General features: G+C 53.6%; 1 protein-coding gene across 4 annotated transcripts in view; it reads left to right on the top strand.

The window, feature by feature from the left end:
• LOC136959317 (receptor-type tyrosine-protein phosphatase F) overlaps positions 1–20,571 on the top strand; it is a 110,905-nt gene that overhangs the window by 83,531 nt on the left and 6,803 nt on the right. For all 4 annotated transcript variants that reach the window (XM_067253620.1, XM_067253621.1, XM_067253619.1 and 1 more), the window contains 12 exons: positions 531–628; positions 1,078–1,334; positions 2,534–2,612; positions 2,820–3,044; positions 7,965–8,119; positions 11,283–11,395; positions 14,624–14,721; positions 17,028–17,151; positions 17,471–17,646; positions 19,357–19,476; positions 19,617–19,771; positions 19,871–20,156. In XM_067253620.1, the coding sequence (XP_067109721.1) occupies positions 531–628; positions 1,078–1,334; positions 2,534–2,612; positions 2,820–3,044; positions 7,965–8,119; positions 11,283–11,395; positions 14,624–14,721; positions 17,028–17,151; positions 17,471–17,646; positions 19,357–19,476; positions 19,617–19,771; positions 19,871–20,156 (1,886 nt within the window). The remainder of the gene's footprint in view (positions 1–530; positions 629–1,077; positions 1,335–2,533; positions 2,613–2,819; positions 3,045–7,964; positions 8,120–11,282; positions 11,396–14,623; positions 14,722–17,027; positions 17,152–17,470; positions 17,647–19,356; positions 19,477–19,616; positions 19,772–19,870; positions 20,157–20,571) is intronic.

Below are 20,571 nucleotides of genomic sequence, written 5' to 3'. Positions count from 1 at the left end.
GCTCTCTCACACACACACACACCGATCCGACAGAAATTCGACACGGTCTTCCTGTGATGAGAGTGATCAAGATGGCGCAGATGTGTTCGATACACTCGCATCTTCATCAACCTTTCCTTCCTCCTGACGTTCCCTCACGATCCAGTCCAGATGGATTCATCCAGCCCTAATCTCATTACACGCCACCGCCGCACGCTCCCTCCTCTCACATGTACACCGCAGCATGCTCCCCCTCCGCCATCATCACCCTCTAATGATCACATCTGTCGTACAGTATAGCTCTATTTTAAGATGCCATGTTCCCCTCCCTCCAGTGTATGGTACATTTCATGGTAGCGGTGGTGACCCGGCGACTGAATATTTTAGTCGTGCTTGGGGAACAGATGAAGGGGTTTGGTTATCTTTTATCAAACATGAGCGCTACGACATGGTTGCTGTTGTTGTTGACAGACATGGGTCACGTTGCTTATCCATGTGTGTCGTCGGGAACAAAGTCATGCCTAAACTCGTTTACATCCGTTGCAACGCAGCCTTCGCCACGAGCTTTGGGGTCAAAGCCGTCATGAAGACGTCCGTCCTGCTCACGTGGGAAGTGCCAGAAAACTACAAGTCCCAAGTGCCTTTCAAGGTAAGAGCCCATGCATATCAGGAGCAGAACTACCTCGTCCACTTTCACGTTCACTCATGAGGCAATGATTAATAAGCCTTGTCTAAATGACTATATTCCTCATTGTAATGGAGTGCAGTCACTTCTGAGGTGTGTAAATGATTCTGTATGCACCAGTGAGTAGAGTGGAATACTTATGGTATGTACACTCCTGCATGGGGAATGAGGTATTAAATAGGTAAACAGATGGTTATCTAAGCTCTGCTATGAGAGTCTATATGACTGGGAGCATATGACGCATCTGAATAAGTGACAGAGCGTGTGCATGCCTGGGTGTGCGTGTGTGTGGGTGCGTGGGTGTGGGTGTGCGTGCGTGTGGGTGCGTGGGTGTATCTAAGACATTTCTGTGCATCAATCCTTAAGTGTTCGTGTCCTGACAGCCAAAACCTCTCCCCGTTTCTCCCGGCCAGATCCTGTACAACCAGCAGAGCGTGGAGGTGCAGGGGAACCTGAAGAGGAAGCTGATCACCCGCCTGCAGCCCGACACAGAGTACTCCTTCGTGCTGATGAGCCGGGGGAACAGCGCCGGCGGGCTGCAGCAGCAGGTGTCCATCCGCACGGCCCCGGACCTGCTCCGCACCAAGCCCGTCCTCTACAGCCACCAGCAGGCTCAGGGAGGCAAGCTCACCATCAACCTGCCCAAGGTCCAGACCACCGCTCAAGTCAGGTCAGTAGCCAGTCCATAGTGGAGACCACCGCCCCAGTGACTGGACCGCTCCACACGCCAAACTTTCAAAGTGGGACAGACTAGATCGGTATCACTGTCATGCTGATTTCTTGGGTGATCTTATTGTAGATCCCCTGCATGATATTCAGATTGAATCAGTCGGTCCTTACGGTTGGATTCCACTCCAGCTTGTGAACCATTACAATCAGTATGCAGTATGTCTGAGCCTGATTCCTCCTCCGACACTCTCAGTCCCTGCTGCCCCCTCCGACCCCCACACTCCATCCCTCCTCAAGGTAACCGAGGCGAGGGTGGAGGGGGCGCATGCTCTGATGGATAAAAAAAGATAACTCGTCTGTCAAGACTCGCCCAGTCTGAGCTCAGATTGACATTTGGAGAGCAGGTGATTGGGGTGGGATGGGGTGTTTTGTTAGAAACGTCTTATCAGACTCACGGCGGAGAGGAACCGAAAGCAAAGTTCCAAGGTTGGAGAGCAGAGCAGAGCCGAGGACAGGAGAGTAACACAGTCTGCTCTTCTGTCTGAGGGCAGGGGCATGGGGTTCAGAGGGGCTGCTTGAGTCCTCGGGGCAGGAACAGGTCAAACTAGCAGGAGGAGAGAGAAGTGCGGAGGGAGGGAGGGAGGGAGGGAGGGAGGGAGGGAGGGAGGGAGGGAGGGAGGGAGGGAGGGAGGGAGGGAGGGAGGGAGGGAGGGAGGGAGGGAGGGAGGGAGGGAGGGAGGGAGGGAGGGAGGGAGGGAGGGAGGGAGGGAGGGAGGGAGGGAGAATCTAATGTTCTGGTAGCAGACACGAGCTCGCGTCCACCTGAGAGAGTCCTACGGGTGTCTGCACTCGATTGAAGCGGTTCTCTGCGGGGATGCCAAGATTGTTCTACACTCGTCCACTGATGGTGATTGATCGCTTGGATGATTACCCTGTGAGAGCTTTGAATTCAATCTGTCTGTAGCTCTCTGACCTTGACCTCCAGTCCCCCCTCTTCTGTGCCTGTAGATCATCCAGCATGTGCCCAGGCCTAAACATTGCAAATGATGGGAAACAGCAATAAGGGCTTGACTTTATTATCTGGCATTTCTGTTTCCTATGATACAATTAACAATGCAACTGCTTTGTAAGATTGTTAGGTTTGTTGAGATGATTACGTTTAAAAAGAGTAAAACACCTGTGTGAACTTTGACCCAACAGGTGGTATTACATTGTGGTGGTGCCAGTGTCCTCGTCGTCACAGAAATGGGAGAACCCAGATGAGATGGATTTAGATGAGGTGGGTGTCCGCCTTCATCCGATTTTTGGTCCTATTATTCGAAATCGGAATATAATATGCACATACATGTGCCGCTGACTGCCTCGGCACCCCTGCCTTGACCTCTGTCACCTCCTGGTCTTTTCACCTTGACCCCTGCCTTGACCTCTGTCACCTCCTGGTCTTTTCACCTCGACCCCTGCCTTGACCTCTGTCACCTCCCCACAGCTGCTGGAGTCAGGCGAGGGCCCGATCCTGAGGCGCAGACGCCAGGCAGACTCTCCCAGACCCTACATCGCCGCCAAGCTGGCCTCCCTCCCCGCCACCTTCACCCTCGGAGACGAGAAGCGGTACAACGGCTTCTACAACATGCCCCTGCCCGGCCAGCAGCAGCACCTGTGCTTCGTGCTGGCAGCCCTCATGGAGCAGGACCAGGACAGCAGCGACAAACACGTAAGCGCCGCTCTGAGGAGGTCGCCAACCCGCACACACTGGAGCGCTTTCTCTCTCTCTCTCTCAAACACCCTCAGACCGAGACCAGCAGTCCTGCGGTTGTCTAGGAAGCATGCTGTCAGGTCTTCCAGTACTCAGCAGTCGCGAGGACCAGCTCAGAGGGACAGCTTGTCCGTTCAGCTGACACGGGAGTTTGTGTGCTGGTCTTTTTTGCAGCGCCACTCTACTCTGGGCTGTCCAGCCCCTCGTGCACTCGTCAGTCAGCCCCGGTCTGGAGGTGACTGTCCTGCAGCACAGTGATAGCCAAATAGACTGGCTCAGGGCCTCCAATGATAGCCAAATAGACTGGCTCAGGGCCTCCAATGATAGTCAAATAGACTGGCTCAGGGCCTCCAATGATAGTCAAATAGACTGGCTCAGGGCCTCCAATGATAGTCAAATAGACTGGCTCAGGGCCTCCAATGATAGTCAAATAGACTGGCTCAGGGCCTCCAGGAACACCCCAGTCATGCATATTCACCAGGCTGCCTCTCTGGTAGCGTCCAGCGCTGCGTGTCCACACCAACGCCTCCCTGCTATCCTCCTCCTCTCTTTGTCTCGCTTTTCGTTCTTCGTCCTCGCTTTCTTCTTCTCTCCTCTCCTCGCCCCCTCCCTCCACCGTGAAGTTTCCAGAGCAGATTGATTTTGTGCAGCTGGAGTTTCCGATGCGAGGAGCATGGTTGTCCAGGGCACAGGGAGCTGTGTAAAGCAGAGCTGATTCCCATGAAGAGGTCTTCTTAAGTGTTCCTAACGCCTCACTATTAATCCCGTCCCCCCGTCCCCCCTGCTTGGAGATGGAGAGAGGGAGTGGGGCTACAGTGAAGGAGGAGTGACTCTGAGACCATCCACTTCAAAGGGGACTGTTAAGCCCTTCTCCCCCGCACCCCAACTTCTGCCCCCCCCCCCCCCCCCTCCCTCCTCGCCCACCATCACTAATGTTCCTGAACCCTGGGTGTGGATGATACACTGTAGATCGAGTCAATCACACCGGTCAGCCTGGCCTCGTCTCCTGGTGAAATCAATGCTGAGATCAAACGGTTCCACGGATCCATCCAAACTGACAGGACAGTTTGCGTGCTGTAGCTTCATCTCCGTGGTGACACCTTTAGGTGTCTTCAACCCCACGTCAAGCCCTATGTCAGGCTATAGTCTATACAGGCTGAAAGACTGTAGCCTGCAGGGTCATTTACTAGTCACCGGTCCTCTGGAAGGTACTAAAATCCACCCAGGGAACTAACACCGGTGTGAGCTAAATGACGTGTCTTTACATCGTGGCCCCCTAGTAAACATCAAATACACCCAACTCCTGCTTAATTACCACTCACCTATGAACTCGAACTCCCACTCTTAAGCGGTGACAGTGGTGTCGCGAAAATTGGAGAGAAAAAGAGAAGGCAAGAGGAAGGGAGGAAGAGAACGAGTGCCTTCATGTCACAGTGGTACCCCAGGCAGATAAACAAGCTGGAGGAGGTGTGAAATGGGATGATGGATGCTGGGTGTGTATAAACAGTATCATTTAAAGCGAGGAGAGAGAGAGAGAGAGAGAGGAGGAAGTCAAGAGCAAGGGATGGATGTGGGGAGCATGACATATTGTATGATGTGTGATAGAGAGGAAGAGAGGGGACGTGAGAGCGGGAAAAGAGGGAATCTCTTCTGCCCCGTCAGAAGCCTTGACGGGGGCGGTGGGAGGATGAGAGCGGAAGGGAGAGGAGGACGGGGTGTGCTAATGTGTTTGCTCAGTGACTTTGATATGAGAAGGTAAGCCAGAAACTGAGAACATTCAAATGTGTGTACCGCAGTTGTGTTCAAAGGAGATTTAATAGGTTTTGGCGAGGCCGAGGGGTGGAGGGGGTCGCTTGGTGGGGTGTTGATGGAGGAGGTGGATGAGCTCCACGGAGAGAGGAGAGAGACAGAGAGGAGAGAGACAGAGAGGAGAGAGAGAGAGAGAGGAGAGAGACAGAGAGGAGAGAGGGAGAGAGACAGAGAGGAGAGAGAGAGAGAGAGAGAGAGAGAGAGAGAGAGAGAGAGAGAGAGGAGAGAGACAGAGAGGAGAGAGACAGAGAGGAGAGAGACAGAGAGGAGAGAGACAAGAGACAGAGAGGAGAGGAGAGAGACAGAGAGGAGAGAGACAGAGAGGAGAGAGACAGAGAAGAGGGTCAGCTCTCAGGGTTAGCGGGAACCTGCGGCGCCGTCTCTGTTCCTCCCAGATAAAAGCTGCATTAGCAGAAACAGACTGACAAACAGGCCATGCTACTCTTATGCACCCCACTTCTCCCTCCCACACACATTTGCAAACACACATTTGCAGACACACAAAACACACACATACAAACTGACATACATTCTCTCTCACACACACACACGGTGAGACAATGAAGAAGTCTTGGGTCAGTGCGATTTCGCAGCCGCCTCAGGAAGGCACACATCAGCCGCGTGTGTGAGTGTATGTCTTAACACGTACATTCGCTTGTTTGTCTGGCTGCCATCTTCTCGACGTTGCTGTGAAGACGCGAGGTGGACGGTGAGGTTGAGCTCGGCGCCGTGTTGCTGGTGGTTCTCATCAGGATCTCCCGGTCTCACCAGCTGGCTAGCTGAGGCGCTGCTAGCCCGCGGGTCAGAGAACTCCTACATTAGAGCTGTCTCTTTAGCAACACCCCCACACTCCCTCGGCTTCACTGTCTCCCCTCTCTGTCTCGCCCTGCGGAAAGCTCACACCCTCTCTCTCACCCTCTCTCTCTCTGTTATGGACTCTGGAGAACGCCCGATAAAGGAGCAGGAAAACTGAAGCAGAAGCACTCTCGAACGAAACTTTATTACACAAAGGCAGACTCGCGTGCACACACAGTCCGTAAGGCTACAACACACATTGAGACGTGTGGACACGCCCTGTGCTGCGTGATGCTATCGGCCCACTGTGGCTCTGTGCTGCCAGTGGTGGCTTTAGGGACGGCGTGACTGAGCTTTTATCAGATAGGACCATTCAAATGAATGATCCCAGTGTTTGCTTTGTCACAAAGCACTCTCGTTTGGTTCCTCTCTCCTCCTCCTCTCTCCTTCTCTCCAATACTCTTCCCTTCTTTCTCACACGGCTCCTCATTGCCTTTGCAAAGAGGCACAGCTGCGGTCGCTGGTCACACAAAGGTTTCTCCGGATTGTCCTCAGAAAAGAGGCAGGCTGTTCCCACGGGCAGCTCCCCATCTTCCTGGCATGCTCTTCATATGGAGGGAACCGGGTGTGAATGGAGCCCAGGGTAGTGCCCTGGGGAGGGTAGCAGGGTGGTGCCCTGGGGAGGGTAGCAGGGTAGTGCCCTGGGGAGGGTAGCAGGGTAGTGCCCTGGGGAGGGTAGCAGGGTGGTGCCCTGGGGAGGGTAGCAGGGTAGTGCCCTGGGGAGGGTAGCAGGGTAGTGCCCTGGGGAGGGTAGCAGGGTAGTGCCCTGGGGAGGGTAGCAGGGTAGTGCCCTGGGGAGGGTAGCAGTGTGGTGCCCTGGAGAGGGTAGCAGGGTAGTGCCCTGGGGAAGGGTAGCAGAGACGTTTGGGATCTTGGTCTGCCTTCATGACCTTTCTATCTCCTGTTTGGCCTCTCTCTCTCACAGTGGCGTGCAAGCATGCGTGTCGTCACGTGCAGAGGGACATAGAAATACGTGTAGCACTCCACACGCATGCACTGTGACGCACACACAGGCTCCTTCTGTCTCTCTCTCTCCTCTCTCTCACACACACACACACTCTCTATCTTTCACACAAACACACGTACTCATCTCTCTGCCTTTGCCCATTAGTATAGCTAGATAACTGAACTTCATATTGGGGGTCTCTCCAAGCTCATTTCAGCTTATCTTTCCAATTAATATCTCCCTGCATGTTTTAGAGCAGAGTGCTGCGCCGTTAATGATCCGGATTACCGCTCCCGCTGCCCTGACACCCCCATTGCATGCTGGGAGTCTAAGGGACCCGAGGGGGCCAGGGCCAGCCCTCAGGGGGCCGTGTCTGCCTGTCTGTATGCTTCTCTCTCTCACACACTCTCTCTCTTCCTCTCTTGCTCTCTCTCTCTCTCTCTTCTTCAGATAAGGGCGACATGCTGAGCGCTAATGACACTTCCTGATCCTTCTTCATACCTCCCCTCCTTACCTCCCGTATCTCTCACCTCTCCTCCTTCCAAGCTCTGTCGTTCTTTTAACCTCACTCTGGGTTCCTCCGTCGTCTTTCTCTCTCCGTCCATCCCTCCTCATTTAAAGAGGAACAAGCAGGGGGATGTCTCATTTAAAACGGGGGGGAGTAACTCCCTCCCCCTCCTCCTCCTCCCTCCGTCACGGTATGAACACTAATGAAGAGGAGATGAGGCCTTTCCTCTGCCCCCATTTATCTCAGCTACCAAGAGACGCACACTCTTCACTCTCTTTTTTTTTCCTTCTTCTTTTTTTTGGGGGGTACGGCTATCCGTGTAGCACTCTCCCCGACCCTGTCATTCCTCAAGCCTGTCTGGTAACTGCAGTTACAGTTAAATGTCACAGGTGGGAGGGAGGCTTGGTTTCTGAACGTGAAATGTGTTCTTCGATGGGCTTCGTGTTCCTTTCTCTCACAGTCACTGCCGTCAGCATCAGACCAAGACCCAATTAATGTGTGAGTGTGTGTGAAGCTCCTGAGCAGTGTGATTTGAAAGTAATTGCGCTGTGCTTTTGATGTGCCTCGGAATACTAACTTCTGAGGGTGCCCTGCTAGCTTCATTGCAATAGGTAACATGGCCGTGTTTGTAAAGAACCGTTCACTCATGCCAGTGTTTACAATCGACGCTGCGCTCCTCTCTGTCAACAGTTACCATGGTGTATTCTGTCTCCCGCTTCCCCCTGCTCACCTCTCTCTCCCCCCCCCCCCCTGCCTTCAGAGGACCTTCTCAGCCAGCCCCTACTCGGACCCCATCCAGGTGACCCCCGGGGTGGCCCGGAGCGTGGAGCAGCCAGAGATGCTGTGGGTCATGGGGCCGGTGCTGGCCGTGGTGCTCATCATCATCATCGTCATCGCCATCCTGCTCTTCAAGAGGTAAGGGCCTGAGCGTGAGCCTGGCGAGGCAACCAACGGAAACCTGCAGGGGGCGGAGCATATCCAGCCCCGTCCGGCTCTGAACCTCGCAGGGGGCGGAGCATATCCAGCCCCGTCCGGCTCTGAACCTCGCAGGGGGCGGAGCATATCCAGCCCCGTCCGGCTCTGAACCTCGCAGGTGCATCCACAGGGTTTCAACTGAAAGACCTGCGTTTAGCACCTCGATTAGTGTCGTCCCTTTGATATCGGAGGACTCTGGAAAAAGAACAGAGTACTCATCACTTCCAGGTTTGCTTCTTTTCCATGTCATGGCAGTAGAATGTGAGGGAGGTTTATTGAAGCAGAAACGAGTATGACGTCATTCTGACTCCCATTGCTCTTTAACCTGACGTTGCGAATTAAAAGGAAGAGCGAAAGCTAGCCTGAAATAGAGAGGGCTCATATGTGAGTCTTGGCCCGCTCCCTCCCCCAGAACACACACAGTGACACACACGGATGACTTCATCCATGCCACACTGCGGTAGGGCCCATTTTCTTAGGCCTGTCATCTCCAGTCTTCTTCCTGTGTGTGTGCGCGTGTGTGTGTAGTGTATGAGCGATGTCTGCTGCAGCCTGGCTAATAATAGGCCTTCAGACAGGCCCCCCTTTGAGGAGTAAGCACTATGTCCCCCAGAAGTGTCTCCACACCGGCAGATTGGCAGGAGAGACCAGGGGGGGGGGGGCAGGGGGGGGGATGAGGTGGGAGGTCTTCCCCCTGGAACTGTCTGCCAGAGACAAGTCGGAACTCTTGCCGAGTTGTTATTGCACCTGTACACAGTCGCTAAACCAAACTGTGGCTGGGCTGCTCGCACGCATGCTGCCATGGCTCGCAGGTCTAACTGGTGGTTAGTAACCCAATATCCCAGTCTCTTCTGCACCAATGGTTTGGAATAGTTAAGCCCCCTCGAGAACAGTGCAGAGTGACTAGTACACACACACACACACACTGGTGGATGTAACCGTAGCCCCATGTTAGTGTCAGGACTGTGTGCTGTGACTCACCCCTGGATCTCTCCCTCTCTCTCCGCTGTCTGAATGCAGCAAACAGGAAAGGTGGGTACTGTCACGGCTGTGTCATGGCCGCTTCATCTGTTGTTGTCGAGCTGGTGCTTGCGTTCATTTGTCTGTTCTTGGGCTGCAGTGTCTGCGTAGCACCTCTCCATCTTCACACGTGGAAGACGCGCTCAGACGCCTGCCTCACGTGCCGCGCGGAGTAATCACCTTACACCGCTAAACGCCGACGCTAGCAGACACTGCAGGCCTTCGGTGTCATTTAATAGAACCCCCCCCCCCCCCCCCCCCCGCCCCAGGTTGTGTTGTTGTAAAACTGCATGTTTCACGTTGTCTGGTGTCAGTGTGTGTCTGTAGATGCGGTGTCTGAAGCTGTGCATCGATACGCCGTGTTTCATTCGGGGAGTGTCGGGGTGCAGCTTCGAGGTTGCTCCAAACGGACGCCGGCCTTCCTCCTGTCTGCTGGCTCACCTGGAGCTGAAAGGCCCATTGTGAAGCAAATGCCAGATGGGGGAGACGGCGAAATAGAAATGTTCCCGTCCTCCCAGCCTGACATTTTCCGTTTCGAAAACCTTTCAGCATTTTACTCCCGTTTCCTCAGCGCCGAGTCTCCACAAAGGGCTCTGTTCATTAAACAGACTCTTATCACACACACACAGACAGACACAGACACATACTTCACACACACCTTCACCTCTATTTCTGAGATCCAAATGAATACCCCTATTGAGCGTCTATGTTTAAGTTAGCCTGGTGGTAGAGCGTAGAGGTAGAGGTTTGTTTGGACAAAGGAGGGGAAGGGATAGGGGGGGAGGGGGCGAGGGGGGGGGGGGCAAAGGAGACGAGGAAGGCGAGTAGAAAAAGGATGGGGAAGAGGCGGGCGGAAAGGGGGGAGGAGAGCCCACAGGCCTGGCCCGCCCCCTAGCATGAAGCAGGGTTCCCGCTCCACGCTGCACCACAGAGTGAGAGATGGCTGGTGGAGATAAGACGTCCCGCCGCCAGCATTAGCGTAAGCCCTGTCAGCATTAGATAACAGGTGTGCGGTGGCCCCGGCCTCGGCGTCGGCTGGACTGTGTGGATGTACGCAGCCTGGCTGGGGTGCTGCCCCCTCTCACCACAGTGGGCTTCAAGGGAGGACAGGCAGCCTGAACCAGGGCTGGGAACTTGCAAATGGAGCGCGATGAGATGTGAAATTTCCACCGGGTGCCCTGATGCTTCATGCAGCCCATTTCCATTCTGCTGTCTGGGGGTTGTCTGTGTGCGTCTAGCTGTAGTGTGTGTCTGTGTGTGTGTGTGTGTGTGTGTGTGTGTGTCTCTCTCAGACTGGGTCTGCTGACAGGAGTCGGCTGTCTGTGCATTAGCATGCTGTCGAGCTGTGCTGTGAATTTTCCTTTAAGTGGATGGAGAGAATTGGGGCTGGGCTAGGACTAGCTGGGGCTGGGGCTGGGGCTAGGCCTGGGCTGGTTTAGGCTGTGCTAGGTGTTGTCTTGGGCTGGGCTGAGGCTGAGGCTGGGGCTGAGGCTGAGGCTGAGGCTGGGGCTAGACCTGAGCTGGGCTGGGCGGGGCTGGGCTGGGCATCACAGGTGCCGGACGACCAGTATAATTATACAATGTTGTGCAACCCAGCTGATGGGCTAATTACAGCATCCGCCTGTTTTCCTCTCAATCTGGCAACCCAGTAAACAGTACACACATACACACACACACAGCTGTCATCTATCCAGCAACTAAACTGTCCCCACCTCAGGGGAAATTATGCTGTTCCTACCGAACCATCAAACAGCAGTTGCCGACTTGAGGATCGCAAACTTAAACTCTTCTCCCTAATGACTGGGCTTTTCAGCACACAGTCATCAACCCGAGCTCCTACCCTTCAATACCGTCACTCCTCTAAGTTGGTTTCATATCACACAGCATTTAACACTGTGTCACACAGCATTTTGTCCTGTCCAAAACTCCAGAATGTGGCCGTTTGAAGCCCAGTATCACCATCAGCCACCTGTACTGCTTGAGAGAGTTTCCACAGTACACTGTTGACTGTCTCTGTATGGTTCCTGATTTGGAGTGATTGTGATGGTAATGAACCCTTCCCGTGTGCCCGGTGCCCCTGCAGGAAGCGGGCGTCCCCTCTCCCCAAGGATGAGCACTCAGGAGGGGTGAAGGACTCCCTGCTGGCCAACTCCTCTGACCCTGTGGAGATGAGGAGGCTCAACTACCAGACCCCAGGTACTCCACTCTAGACACGCTGCCCTCTTCCTGTCTATTATCTTTTTCTAAAGCTCTCTCTCTCTCTTTTTTTCCTAACTTATCTCTTTTTTTGTTCCTCTCTGACAATACCGTAAGAAACTTCAACCGTAAAACACGGGAGGGTTACTTTCTCTTGACTTTGAGCTTTCTAACAAACCCCGTTCAGCACACCTTCCCCCCCACTATCCTGCCCGGGCTGCAATCCCCACCAACCTCAAACCCTGTTCGTCGACAACACAGTAGTGTGACTACAGTCCCCAGCGCTGTGCGGTGACACTTAGCTCAGCCAAGTGAATGCAGATTCCCTGGATGAGCTCTTTGAATAGCGTGGCACGTTTGTCTCTCTCTCTCTCTCCGGGGGAGCGAGAGGGTTGTCATAGGGCTCAGCTCTCTCGGGTTCCTCCCTTCCTTCCTCCGCCCGCCAACCCCTCGCCCTCCCCTCTTTTCAGTCCTCCTCCCACTCCTGCCTCCCTTCTCTTTTTTCTTCCTCCCCTCTCTTCCTTTCATTCCCTGGCGCTCTGGTAATGAGTCCTGGGCCGCCTCTGATGTCAAGGTGAGGCGAGGAGACGGGAACAATGGGGATGAGAGAAAATGTCAGTTCCCTTCTGTCTGTTCACTCCCTCCCTCTCCCTTTCGCTCCCTGTCTATCTCTCTCCCTCTCCCACATTCTCTCTATCTTGCTGTCTCTCTATCTCTCTCTCTCTGTTTGTACGTCCTTGCTGTGCTCTGAGGTTATTAAAGACGGCGCTCCCCCCTGCTCAGGCTAACACAGGCTGAGCCTCCCTGAGAGCATGGACAGAAGAGCGTGTTCTCCTATCCCCCTCTCTTCTCCTCTCCTCCTCTCCCCCTCTCTTCCTCTCCCCCTCTCTTCCTCTCCCCCTCTCTTCCTCTCCCCCTCTCTTCCTCTCCTCTTCTTCTCCTCTCTTTCTCTCCTCTCTTCCTCTCCTCCTCTCCTCTCTTCCTCTCCTCCTATCCTCCTCTTTTCCTCTCTTCTCCTCTCTTCCTCTCCTCCTCTCTTCCTCTCCTCCTCTCTTCCTCTCCCACACCCACGTCTTCTCTCTTCCCTTTCTGGCATTGTCATTTCCTTTAAGCAACCTGCTAGCTTGTTTTTCTCTCTCTCCCCCATTCTCTCTCCTCCAGTCAATACTTCCTGCAGCCTAGACATATCACCAGCTGTTCAAAGCAAGGGCAGGTTTATTCGTACTGCCTGACACATATGGTGCTGCATTGTACTGCAGACCCACCCATGACTGTGCACTGTGATATTCTCTAATAGAGTCCTGTGAATGCCGAGTTCTGCTCCTCTCCTCTCTGTCAGCTGGCTGACTTCAGCCCCAGAAGCTTGTTTGTTATGATTCTAGACTCTTAGCAGTCCTTGCACCTGCTCCCCAGGCCTACCTACCTACCCGCCTACCTACCCACCTACCTACAGGCCTGCCCAGTCTCCTCCATTGATAGCTCTCTCTTTCCTCCCCCCTCATCTTCTCTCCACAGGTCCCAGCTCTCACCGCTGCCCCAACACTCCAAGTTAGTCTGCTCTCCTACTGTGTATTGTCACATATACAGTCTCCTTCGCACTCCCTCCTCTCCCTTTCGTTTTTTCCTTCTCTTATTGTCCCTCACCCTCTCTCCCATTTTCCCGCCGCAGTCACGACGGACATCTCTGCCCTCGAGCGCATAGCCTCCGTGTCTGTGCGTGTGGAAAGATGTCATGCTGTTGTGTTCTCAGGCCCAGGATATCCATGCAGGCAGCACTTAAGGAAGGGACTTAATGGGTAGTTGAGCTGCGGTTACATTTTAATTAGCGGTGCTATCTTATCTTTCTCTCTCCCCGCCTTCCGCCCAAGTGTCCTATTGGTCATAAAAGATCTGGCTGAACACATGATCTCACAAGCACACACACACACTTTCCTCACATGAGCACACACTCTTACGTAACCTCACACCAACACACACTCTTTTACATGCACAAACAAACACATACACACACACCCTGAAGCGAATGGCGCCAGTGTCTAAGCATCCTAATATTAGGTTAGCTTAATTGGTCAGGTCTTGTCCTGTGGAATGCTCCCAGTTAGCAGCCCTTCACTGTCAGTGTTGCTGCTGTAATGAGCTCGTAGTGGGGCTGTGTCCCAGTGTGTGTGAGCCATTATCCTCACTGACAAACCAGCCTTTAGCCACTGTAATGTTACATGCACGCTAGTAACAGTAATAGTAACCCTGTGTGTGTGTGTTTTTGCCATACTCGTACATTGTTGGCCCGTTAAGTTTTTCTTACGATTCTCCGTGGCCTTCTGCGACACACACTGGCTATATGAAGTCTCTCCAAATCCACTTAAGCCCAGAGCCAGGCCAAGTTCAGAGTCACCAGGGAAAATTTGTGTCGGTAGATTAGCCATAAATCATCCAATAACTCGGTGATGAGAATTCTAGAACCATGTGGAGAGAGGCGGGTTTGGCCGGATTAAATCCTGCCCAGCCCTTCGGGCTGGGACAAAAAGATGCTCTATTGTGCCGAGGAAGTTTCAAAGAGAAGATGTTTGAGTGGTGAGCTGTTGGGGGGTTTCAGAGAAGTGACAGTGTGACTGATGTGTGCAGACTGGGGCCTGGCTCCCAGCCAGCCGCTGGACCCACACCCGCTCCAGCCACGCCAGCATCGCTCTGAGGTTCAGGGAGATGTCTGCTTCCTGCTTCCGGGAGCTTGTTTACTCACACATGTGCATCGCCACACCCCCGTCCACCTCCGTCACCTCCCGCGCAAGCTCAGCATGATGACCTCGCCAACCCGTGTCCGATATTTCTCTCTCTCTCCCCCTCTCTCTCTCTCTCTCTCTCTCTCTCTCTCTCTCTCTCTCTCTCTCCCTTTCTCTCTCTCTCTCTCTCTCTCTCTCTCTGTTTGCTGTATCTCTGTCCATCGGAGTTCTCCCTTTCACTCTCGCTTCACCTCTCCCTTCATGCATTGTCAAGCACAATGCCTCAGCCCTCACTTGTGTTCCAGCCACCTCATGGTGTCTCTGGCAGCCTCACTCATCTTTGTGGTCAAATGTGTGTGTGTGTGTGTGTGTGTGTGTGTGTGTGTGTGTGTGTGTGCAAACCATTCTCTGCGTGTTATACCTTGAGTGTGGCTAGACAGTGATGTCTGACAGTCTTCTACCTGTTCTTATTCCCTCTCTCCTTTTCCTCCTCCTGTGCTCCCCTCCTCAGGAATGAGAGAGCATCCGCCCATCTCTGTCAATGACCTGGCCGACCACATCGAGCGCCTCAAGGCCAACGACGGGCTCCGTTTCTCCCAGGAGTACGAGGTGAGATGGGCGCGTCTGCCAAGGAATACTTCCAAATAACTGTTTATGTAGTGAAGTAACACTAAATCAATGGGACTGCAGTTACACTACATAAATGAAGTCCTATTAAATTAAGTGTAGCAATACTAATATGAAATTTAACAACATATATTGACGTTATAGCACACATGAGTCAAACTAAACAGATACATAACATGGGTGCCATTCGTGTTCTTTTAACACCAAAACCTCATTCTATAGTATTCATGTCAGCTAAACCAGCCGTTCAGCTGTGTCACCAACCCTAAGCCTGGCTAGTTGTTCTATTATTATAGAAAAACCAGGATCATCTCCCAGAGGCAGGGAGCAATCAGGTAGCAGGTCACAAGAATCTGCCAGCGTCATAGTTATCCTGCTTTCCTATAGAATGTTATTTTGCACCGGTCTCTCCTACGCAACTGGGTGAGGGATTATCGCTCGTCAGTGCACTCCCCACCCTTCTCCCCAAAAAGAGAACATTTGCATTTAAAGTGGCACATTTTGTAGAGAGGATTGCCGAAAGCCAGAGCAGGAGGTTAGTGGTCTGTAGGCCTGGGGATGAGACAGGAAGAGGCGCAGCCTTGATTACAGAAAGAATTATGTAGACCTTTTTTTCTTTCTTTTTTTTTTACTCATGTTCTTACTGTTTGCTCCCTCCCTCCTGGTCGTCTGTTGCCCTGACAGTGAACCTTAGCCAGCCGTTTGGTTAGGAAGACCGAAAAAAAAGTGCTTTTTTGAACTTACTAACGTAGATATCAATGCCCCACTACCTCATTCAGCCTATTTTAGTCAAGGAAAACATACCACATGACAACGTAGCGGCAGCCCGTGACTGTCCCCCTTCTAACACACACAAAACGCACTCTCTCTCACACACACACCCTCTTCGACACGTAGCCGTCTGAAAAGGGGAGAGCCCCTCCTCAGTGGGCCAGATGGCCGCCCATCCCTGTTGCCAGGGGAGGCAGCGTGGCACAGCTCAGTCGGTTTGTCACAGTCACGTTCGCCCGGCTGCTCCTGTGGTGCCTTCCTCCTGAGGACAGAGCCCAGGCCCAGGCTGGCACGGCCTGGGCACCCACCTCACGCCCAACGCAGCAGCACTGTGGAGCGCTCGGGGCGGTCGCATGGGTTCTGTCAGGCTGGCGTTGTGTGGCGCTCAGACCGGTCCTTTCCAAGAGGACGTGATGATACGTGGTGTTTAGCCACCATGGCAGTGTCATTATCCTCCCACGCGTCACAGAGAGAAGTCACCCCGCTTCTTCTCTCCTGCCCCTCCAACGGGTTTGCCAGACGTTGCCAGTGTAACACTCCCTGCTGTCTTCTCTAAGCTCCACAGTCAGTGTGACAAGTTTTGACTGCAAATGAAATGTTCTTTAGCAAAGTGGCCGGCTGCTGGCATGTAAATTGGCTGTGTTTTGAAGCTCATCGGCGATTGGACGACTTCTAAAAGAGTCCCACTCTTGGGCAATTTGTAACTCCAGGGGACGTTGTTTACTAGGAAGGGCTATTCATTTCTCTGGAACGTTCTCCACGTCATTCTGCCCTTTTCTCATCAGAACTGTTTTTGTTCAATTGGCTCAATCCCTTTTTACTGAGTTTAATGTATTTCATACCACAATTTCAAATAAAAAGGCTTGAATTTGATTCAAGAAGACCGACTTCATAGAGGATCCAGAGTAATGGAACATTCCAGAAGGTGTAGCTCCGGCCCCAGATAGCTTCGGAAGGTGAAAGGTTTTGGGAACTGATGGACATGGTGTCGGCCGGTTTGATGGAGGAAAACAAGAGACTCCACGGCCTTAGTGAGCTGGGGAGGGGTGGGCACTTATCCCCTGAGGTAAATACAGACCTGAGCGGTCCTGGTCTCAGCCAAGGAGCCGGGCCACCTTACAATGAGAGCGGAGAGAGAAACAGTTTTCTGAAAGTGGAAAGACTGTTGTGAGAGGGAGTGAAGAAAGAAATGGAAAAGAAAATCCAGTGAGAGTAAGGCAGATCCAGGAACTGGGGGCTGGAGTGAGAGAGCGAGATAAAGGACATGGTTTATATGTGATAGCTTGGATGGTGGGACCAGGTAATTCAATACGGTCAGCCACAGGGGAGGTGATGAAGAGTGCTGTTAGCCTGTAGGCTTCTTTCAAGTCTTTATTTAACCCCAGTGTTGAAATACAAACACTTATCAATGTGTCTGTCTGAATTTTCCTCCGTGATACCCCAGGGGACCTCATCTCTTTCTCCCTCCCTTCCTGTGTCTTTCTCTAATGCTTCCTCTTTCTTCCCCTCTCATATAGTCCATCGATCCTGGCCAGCAGTTCACCTGGGAGAATTCCAACATGGAGGTCAACAAGCCCAAGAATCGCTACGCCAACGTCATCGCCTACGACCACTCCAGGGTGGTGCTCACCTCTGTTGACGGTGAGTGTACTCTCGGCACTCCTCTTGACCTCTCCCACACTCTATTCACTCTGATTGATTTTGCCCCTCGACAGCTGAAAGGAAACGTAGCTCTAGTGAATACTACACTGTTTTTCCTGAAGAACATGGAAACCTCAGCTTTTTTTGTTAATTAGTACTACAAACTGAATTGACCCATGTACCACACGTCCGACACGCTTTCTATTCATGTCCGCGAGATGTGACGCATGAAGTCGACTTGCTCTTTAGTGCTTGCGATCGCGAGGGGTTTCGATCGTTGCCGCGGTGACTAAAGCCTGTGTCCCGTGCTCCTCTCCAGCCGTCCCCGGGAGCGATTACATCAACGCCAACTACATCGACGGCTACAGGAAGCAGAACGCCTACATCGCCACGCAGGGCCCCCTGCCGGAGACGCTCAGCGACTTCTGGAGGATGGTGTGGGAGCAGCGGGCCAACACCATCGTCATGATGACCCGGCTGGAGGAGAAGTCCAGGGTAAAGGCCCCCCCCCCCCCCCCCTTTTCCGACGGGAGCGACTAGCTGTCTAGGTCGTACTCTTTTTAACGCTAGCGGGAAGAGCTAGCTTCAGGTTGCCGTGTCGCTGCAGATATCCTGTTGGCTTGTTGTCGTCCCAGGCTTCGCAGTGAGTCACAACCCTGTCCCAGGCCCAAGGTCAGGGTAGGGCCACTGTCCCCCTCGTCCACCTAGCGTGTGTCACCCAGCCCACACACACACACACACACACACACACACACGCAGGCCACAAGAACAAAGGCAGCCCTGTGTCCAGGACAGGCTTCAGTCTCCTCCGTTAGATAAGCAGCCGAAAGGTCAGATAGGAGATAGAGGACCTGTAAATGAGACTGTGAGTCACCACGCCACAGACAGATAAAGAAAGTACAGGTATATCTGTCTCCATCACATGCAAAGGTGATATGTGACAGAGGGCCATTCTGATGGGTTTCTCAGCACAGGCAGGTGATAATGATGTTTGCTCTGCTGCGCGTGTCGCAGCAAGCCTGGCTGTTTGATGGAATGTGTCCTCCAGACTTGCACACGGACACGAGGTATCACTTACAACCATGAGAAATCTGAACAGCTGTAAGCAGATGACATCATTCACTTGTTTGTTTATTTACTTCTGTCTGGGGAGAACCCGCATTGGGGCCGTGATGGGAAACTGTGTGGTTTGGCTGAGAGCCAAAGATCTTCTTTTCTCACCTAGAGTAGCCAACGTACTGTGAGCTACCAAGGTACAGTGGTGCATCAAAGGTCTCCTCCCAAGTTCTATAGTAACACAGTGTTTAAAAGACCACGTACTTCCCCTGTGCCCCTTAACCCTCCCTCCTCCTTCCTCTCTCATATATCCCAAATCAATAAGAGTGTCCCAGCCTCGAAACAACTGGCATTTACAAACACACTCCACTTCCTCTGACCTTAAGCTGTTCGGGGAGCCAAGGGCTCAACAGTTGCACTCCTAGTCACGGTATTTCTGGGCAACGACTATCCTGGAAATAGCACGGATACCAGAGAGCCCTAATGAGGATCTCTGTGTGAAGGTAGGCTGCAAGCGGCCTGTGGGTGTGTGTGTGCAGGCACACGCGTGTCCTGGGAGGGGGGGGGGGGGGTGTTGGCCCTGTGTTTAGCCTACAGCTCCAATGGTGGCGTGCCATCAGGCCTCATTTAGCCAGGCAGGTTGTTCCTTGGGAGACATGTGGCCAGGTGGCCAGCCCTTCTGTCACCGGAGCCTCCATGCACACACACACACACACACACACACACACTAGACACATTGGCCCCACAATGCAGAGCTGAATTATCACCAATCCTGTAGAAGCAAGTATAAACAAAAAGCTAGTGATCCGCCAGACCAGTTTGCTAACTGAAGATAATCACAGCTCTGGAAATAAAAGCGGCACTTTGACTGTTGTTGATGTTTAGCTGCTAAACTAGGCGGGTTCCAACCAGTCTGAAACCATGTGGTTTTTGTCAGATAATGCTGGGTTTTGTAGTCCTCTTTCTCTCCCCGGGATGCGTGTGGTAAACACTCCGGCTGTGGCTGAACTGGCCCGTCCTCTGACGTCTCCTCGGTTGCTCTCGTGCGCTGCGTGACCACACGCACACTCCCCTCCTCACCGCTGACCCCAGGCTTTTGCTGCAGTGTTCTGTGCTCACTGACCTCTGACCTCTGGCCTCTGCGTGCAGGTGAAGTGTGACCAGTACTGGCCCGTCAGAGGGACGGAGACCTACGGCATGATCCAGGTCACCATGCTGGACTCTGTGGAGCTGGCCACGTACAGCGTGCGCACCTTCGCCCTGTACAAGGTAAGCTCACACACGCTCGTCCAGCCCTCAGAGACATACCCAATGCCTCCAGTGCCGTGGGTCGTTTTGGAGAATTTCCTAAACGACCCGTGCCCGCCCGATGAAACTCTTTTCGCCACCCCCCACCCAACCCCCCCCAGAACGGCTCCAGCGAGAAGAGAGAGGTGAGGCAGTTCCAGTTCATGGCCTGGCCCGACCACGGGGTGCCCGAGTACCCCACCCCCATCCTGGCCTTCCTGCGCAGGGTCAAGGCCTGCAACCCCGCAGACGCCGGGCCCATGGTGGTGCACTGCAGGTAGGGAAGGGCACGCGCCCCCCGTTCTCCCATGCGCCGCTACGGTGTGTTGAGACCATCATCCATATTCCCGTGCCGTCTCTCTCCCCCCTCCCCCAGTGCGGGCGTGGGCCGGACCGGCTGCCTGATCGTGATCGAGGCCATGCTGGAGCGCATGAAGCATGAGAAGTCCGTGGACCTGTACGGCCACGTGACGTGCATGCGCGCCCAGCGGAACTACATGGTGCAGACGGAGGACCAGTACATCTTCATCCACGAGGCGCTGCTGGAGGCGGCCACCTGCGGCAACACGGAGGTGCCGGCGCGCAACCTGTACGCCCACATCCAGAAGCTGACCCAGCCGCCGCCAGGGGAGACCGTCACCTCCATGGAGCTGGAGTTCAAGGTGAGGCCCCACACGTACACACAAACACACACGCAGAAAGCCACGGCCTTGCTTTTAAGCCTGGCCGCCACCACACACACACACACACACACACGGACGTACGAGCCATGCCAGGGGATCCTCTCCACACACACTCCTGTGCCGTCCACCTGTGAGTTGTCCACTGCCAGCACAGACTCAGTCACGCCTCCCGTCCCCTGGCACAGACACACGCTCGCTGTACCCCGTTAGCCAATCAGCTTTGAGCTCCCCACCCAGCTCCTCTACTCTACCTGCCAGGATCCATTCTGTCTCGGAGAAGCTCACCAATGCTCTGGTGGCCAGATGTGATGTCCTGTCTCCACTAGAACTTATTATTTACTGTGACAGCTAAAGAGAGACCTGACAGAGAGAGAACGACTGGGGCTGCAGACAT

The sequence above is a fragment of the Osmerus mordax genome, chromosome 16 (assembly GCF_038355195.1).
Source record: "Osmerus mordax isolate fOsmMor3 chromosome 16, fOsmMor3.pri, whole genome shotgun sequence".
Classification (NCBI taxonomy): Eukaryota; Metazoa; Chordata; class Actinopteri; order Osmeriformes; family Osmeridae; genus Osmerus; species Osmerus mordax.
The sequence above is the reverse complement of the archived record's forward strand: the minus strand, read 5'-3'. Positions and strand labels throughout refer to the sequence as shown.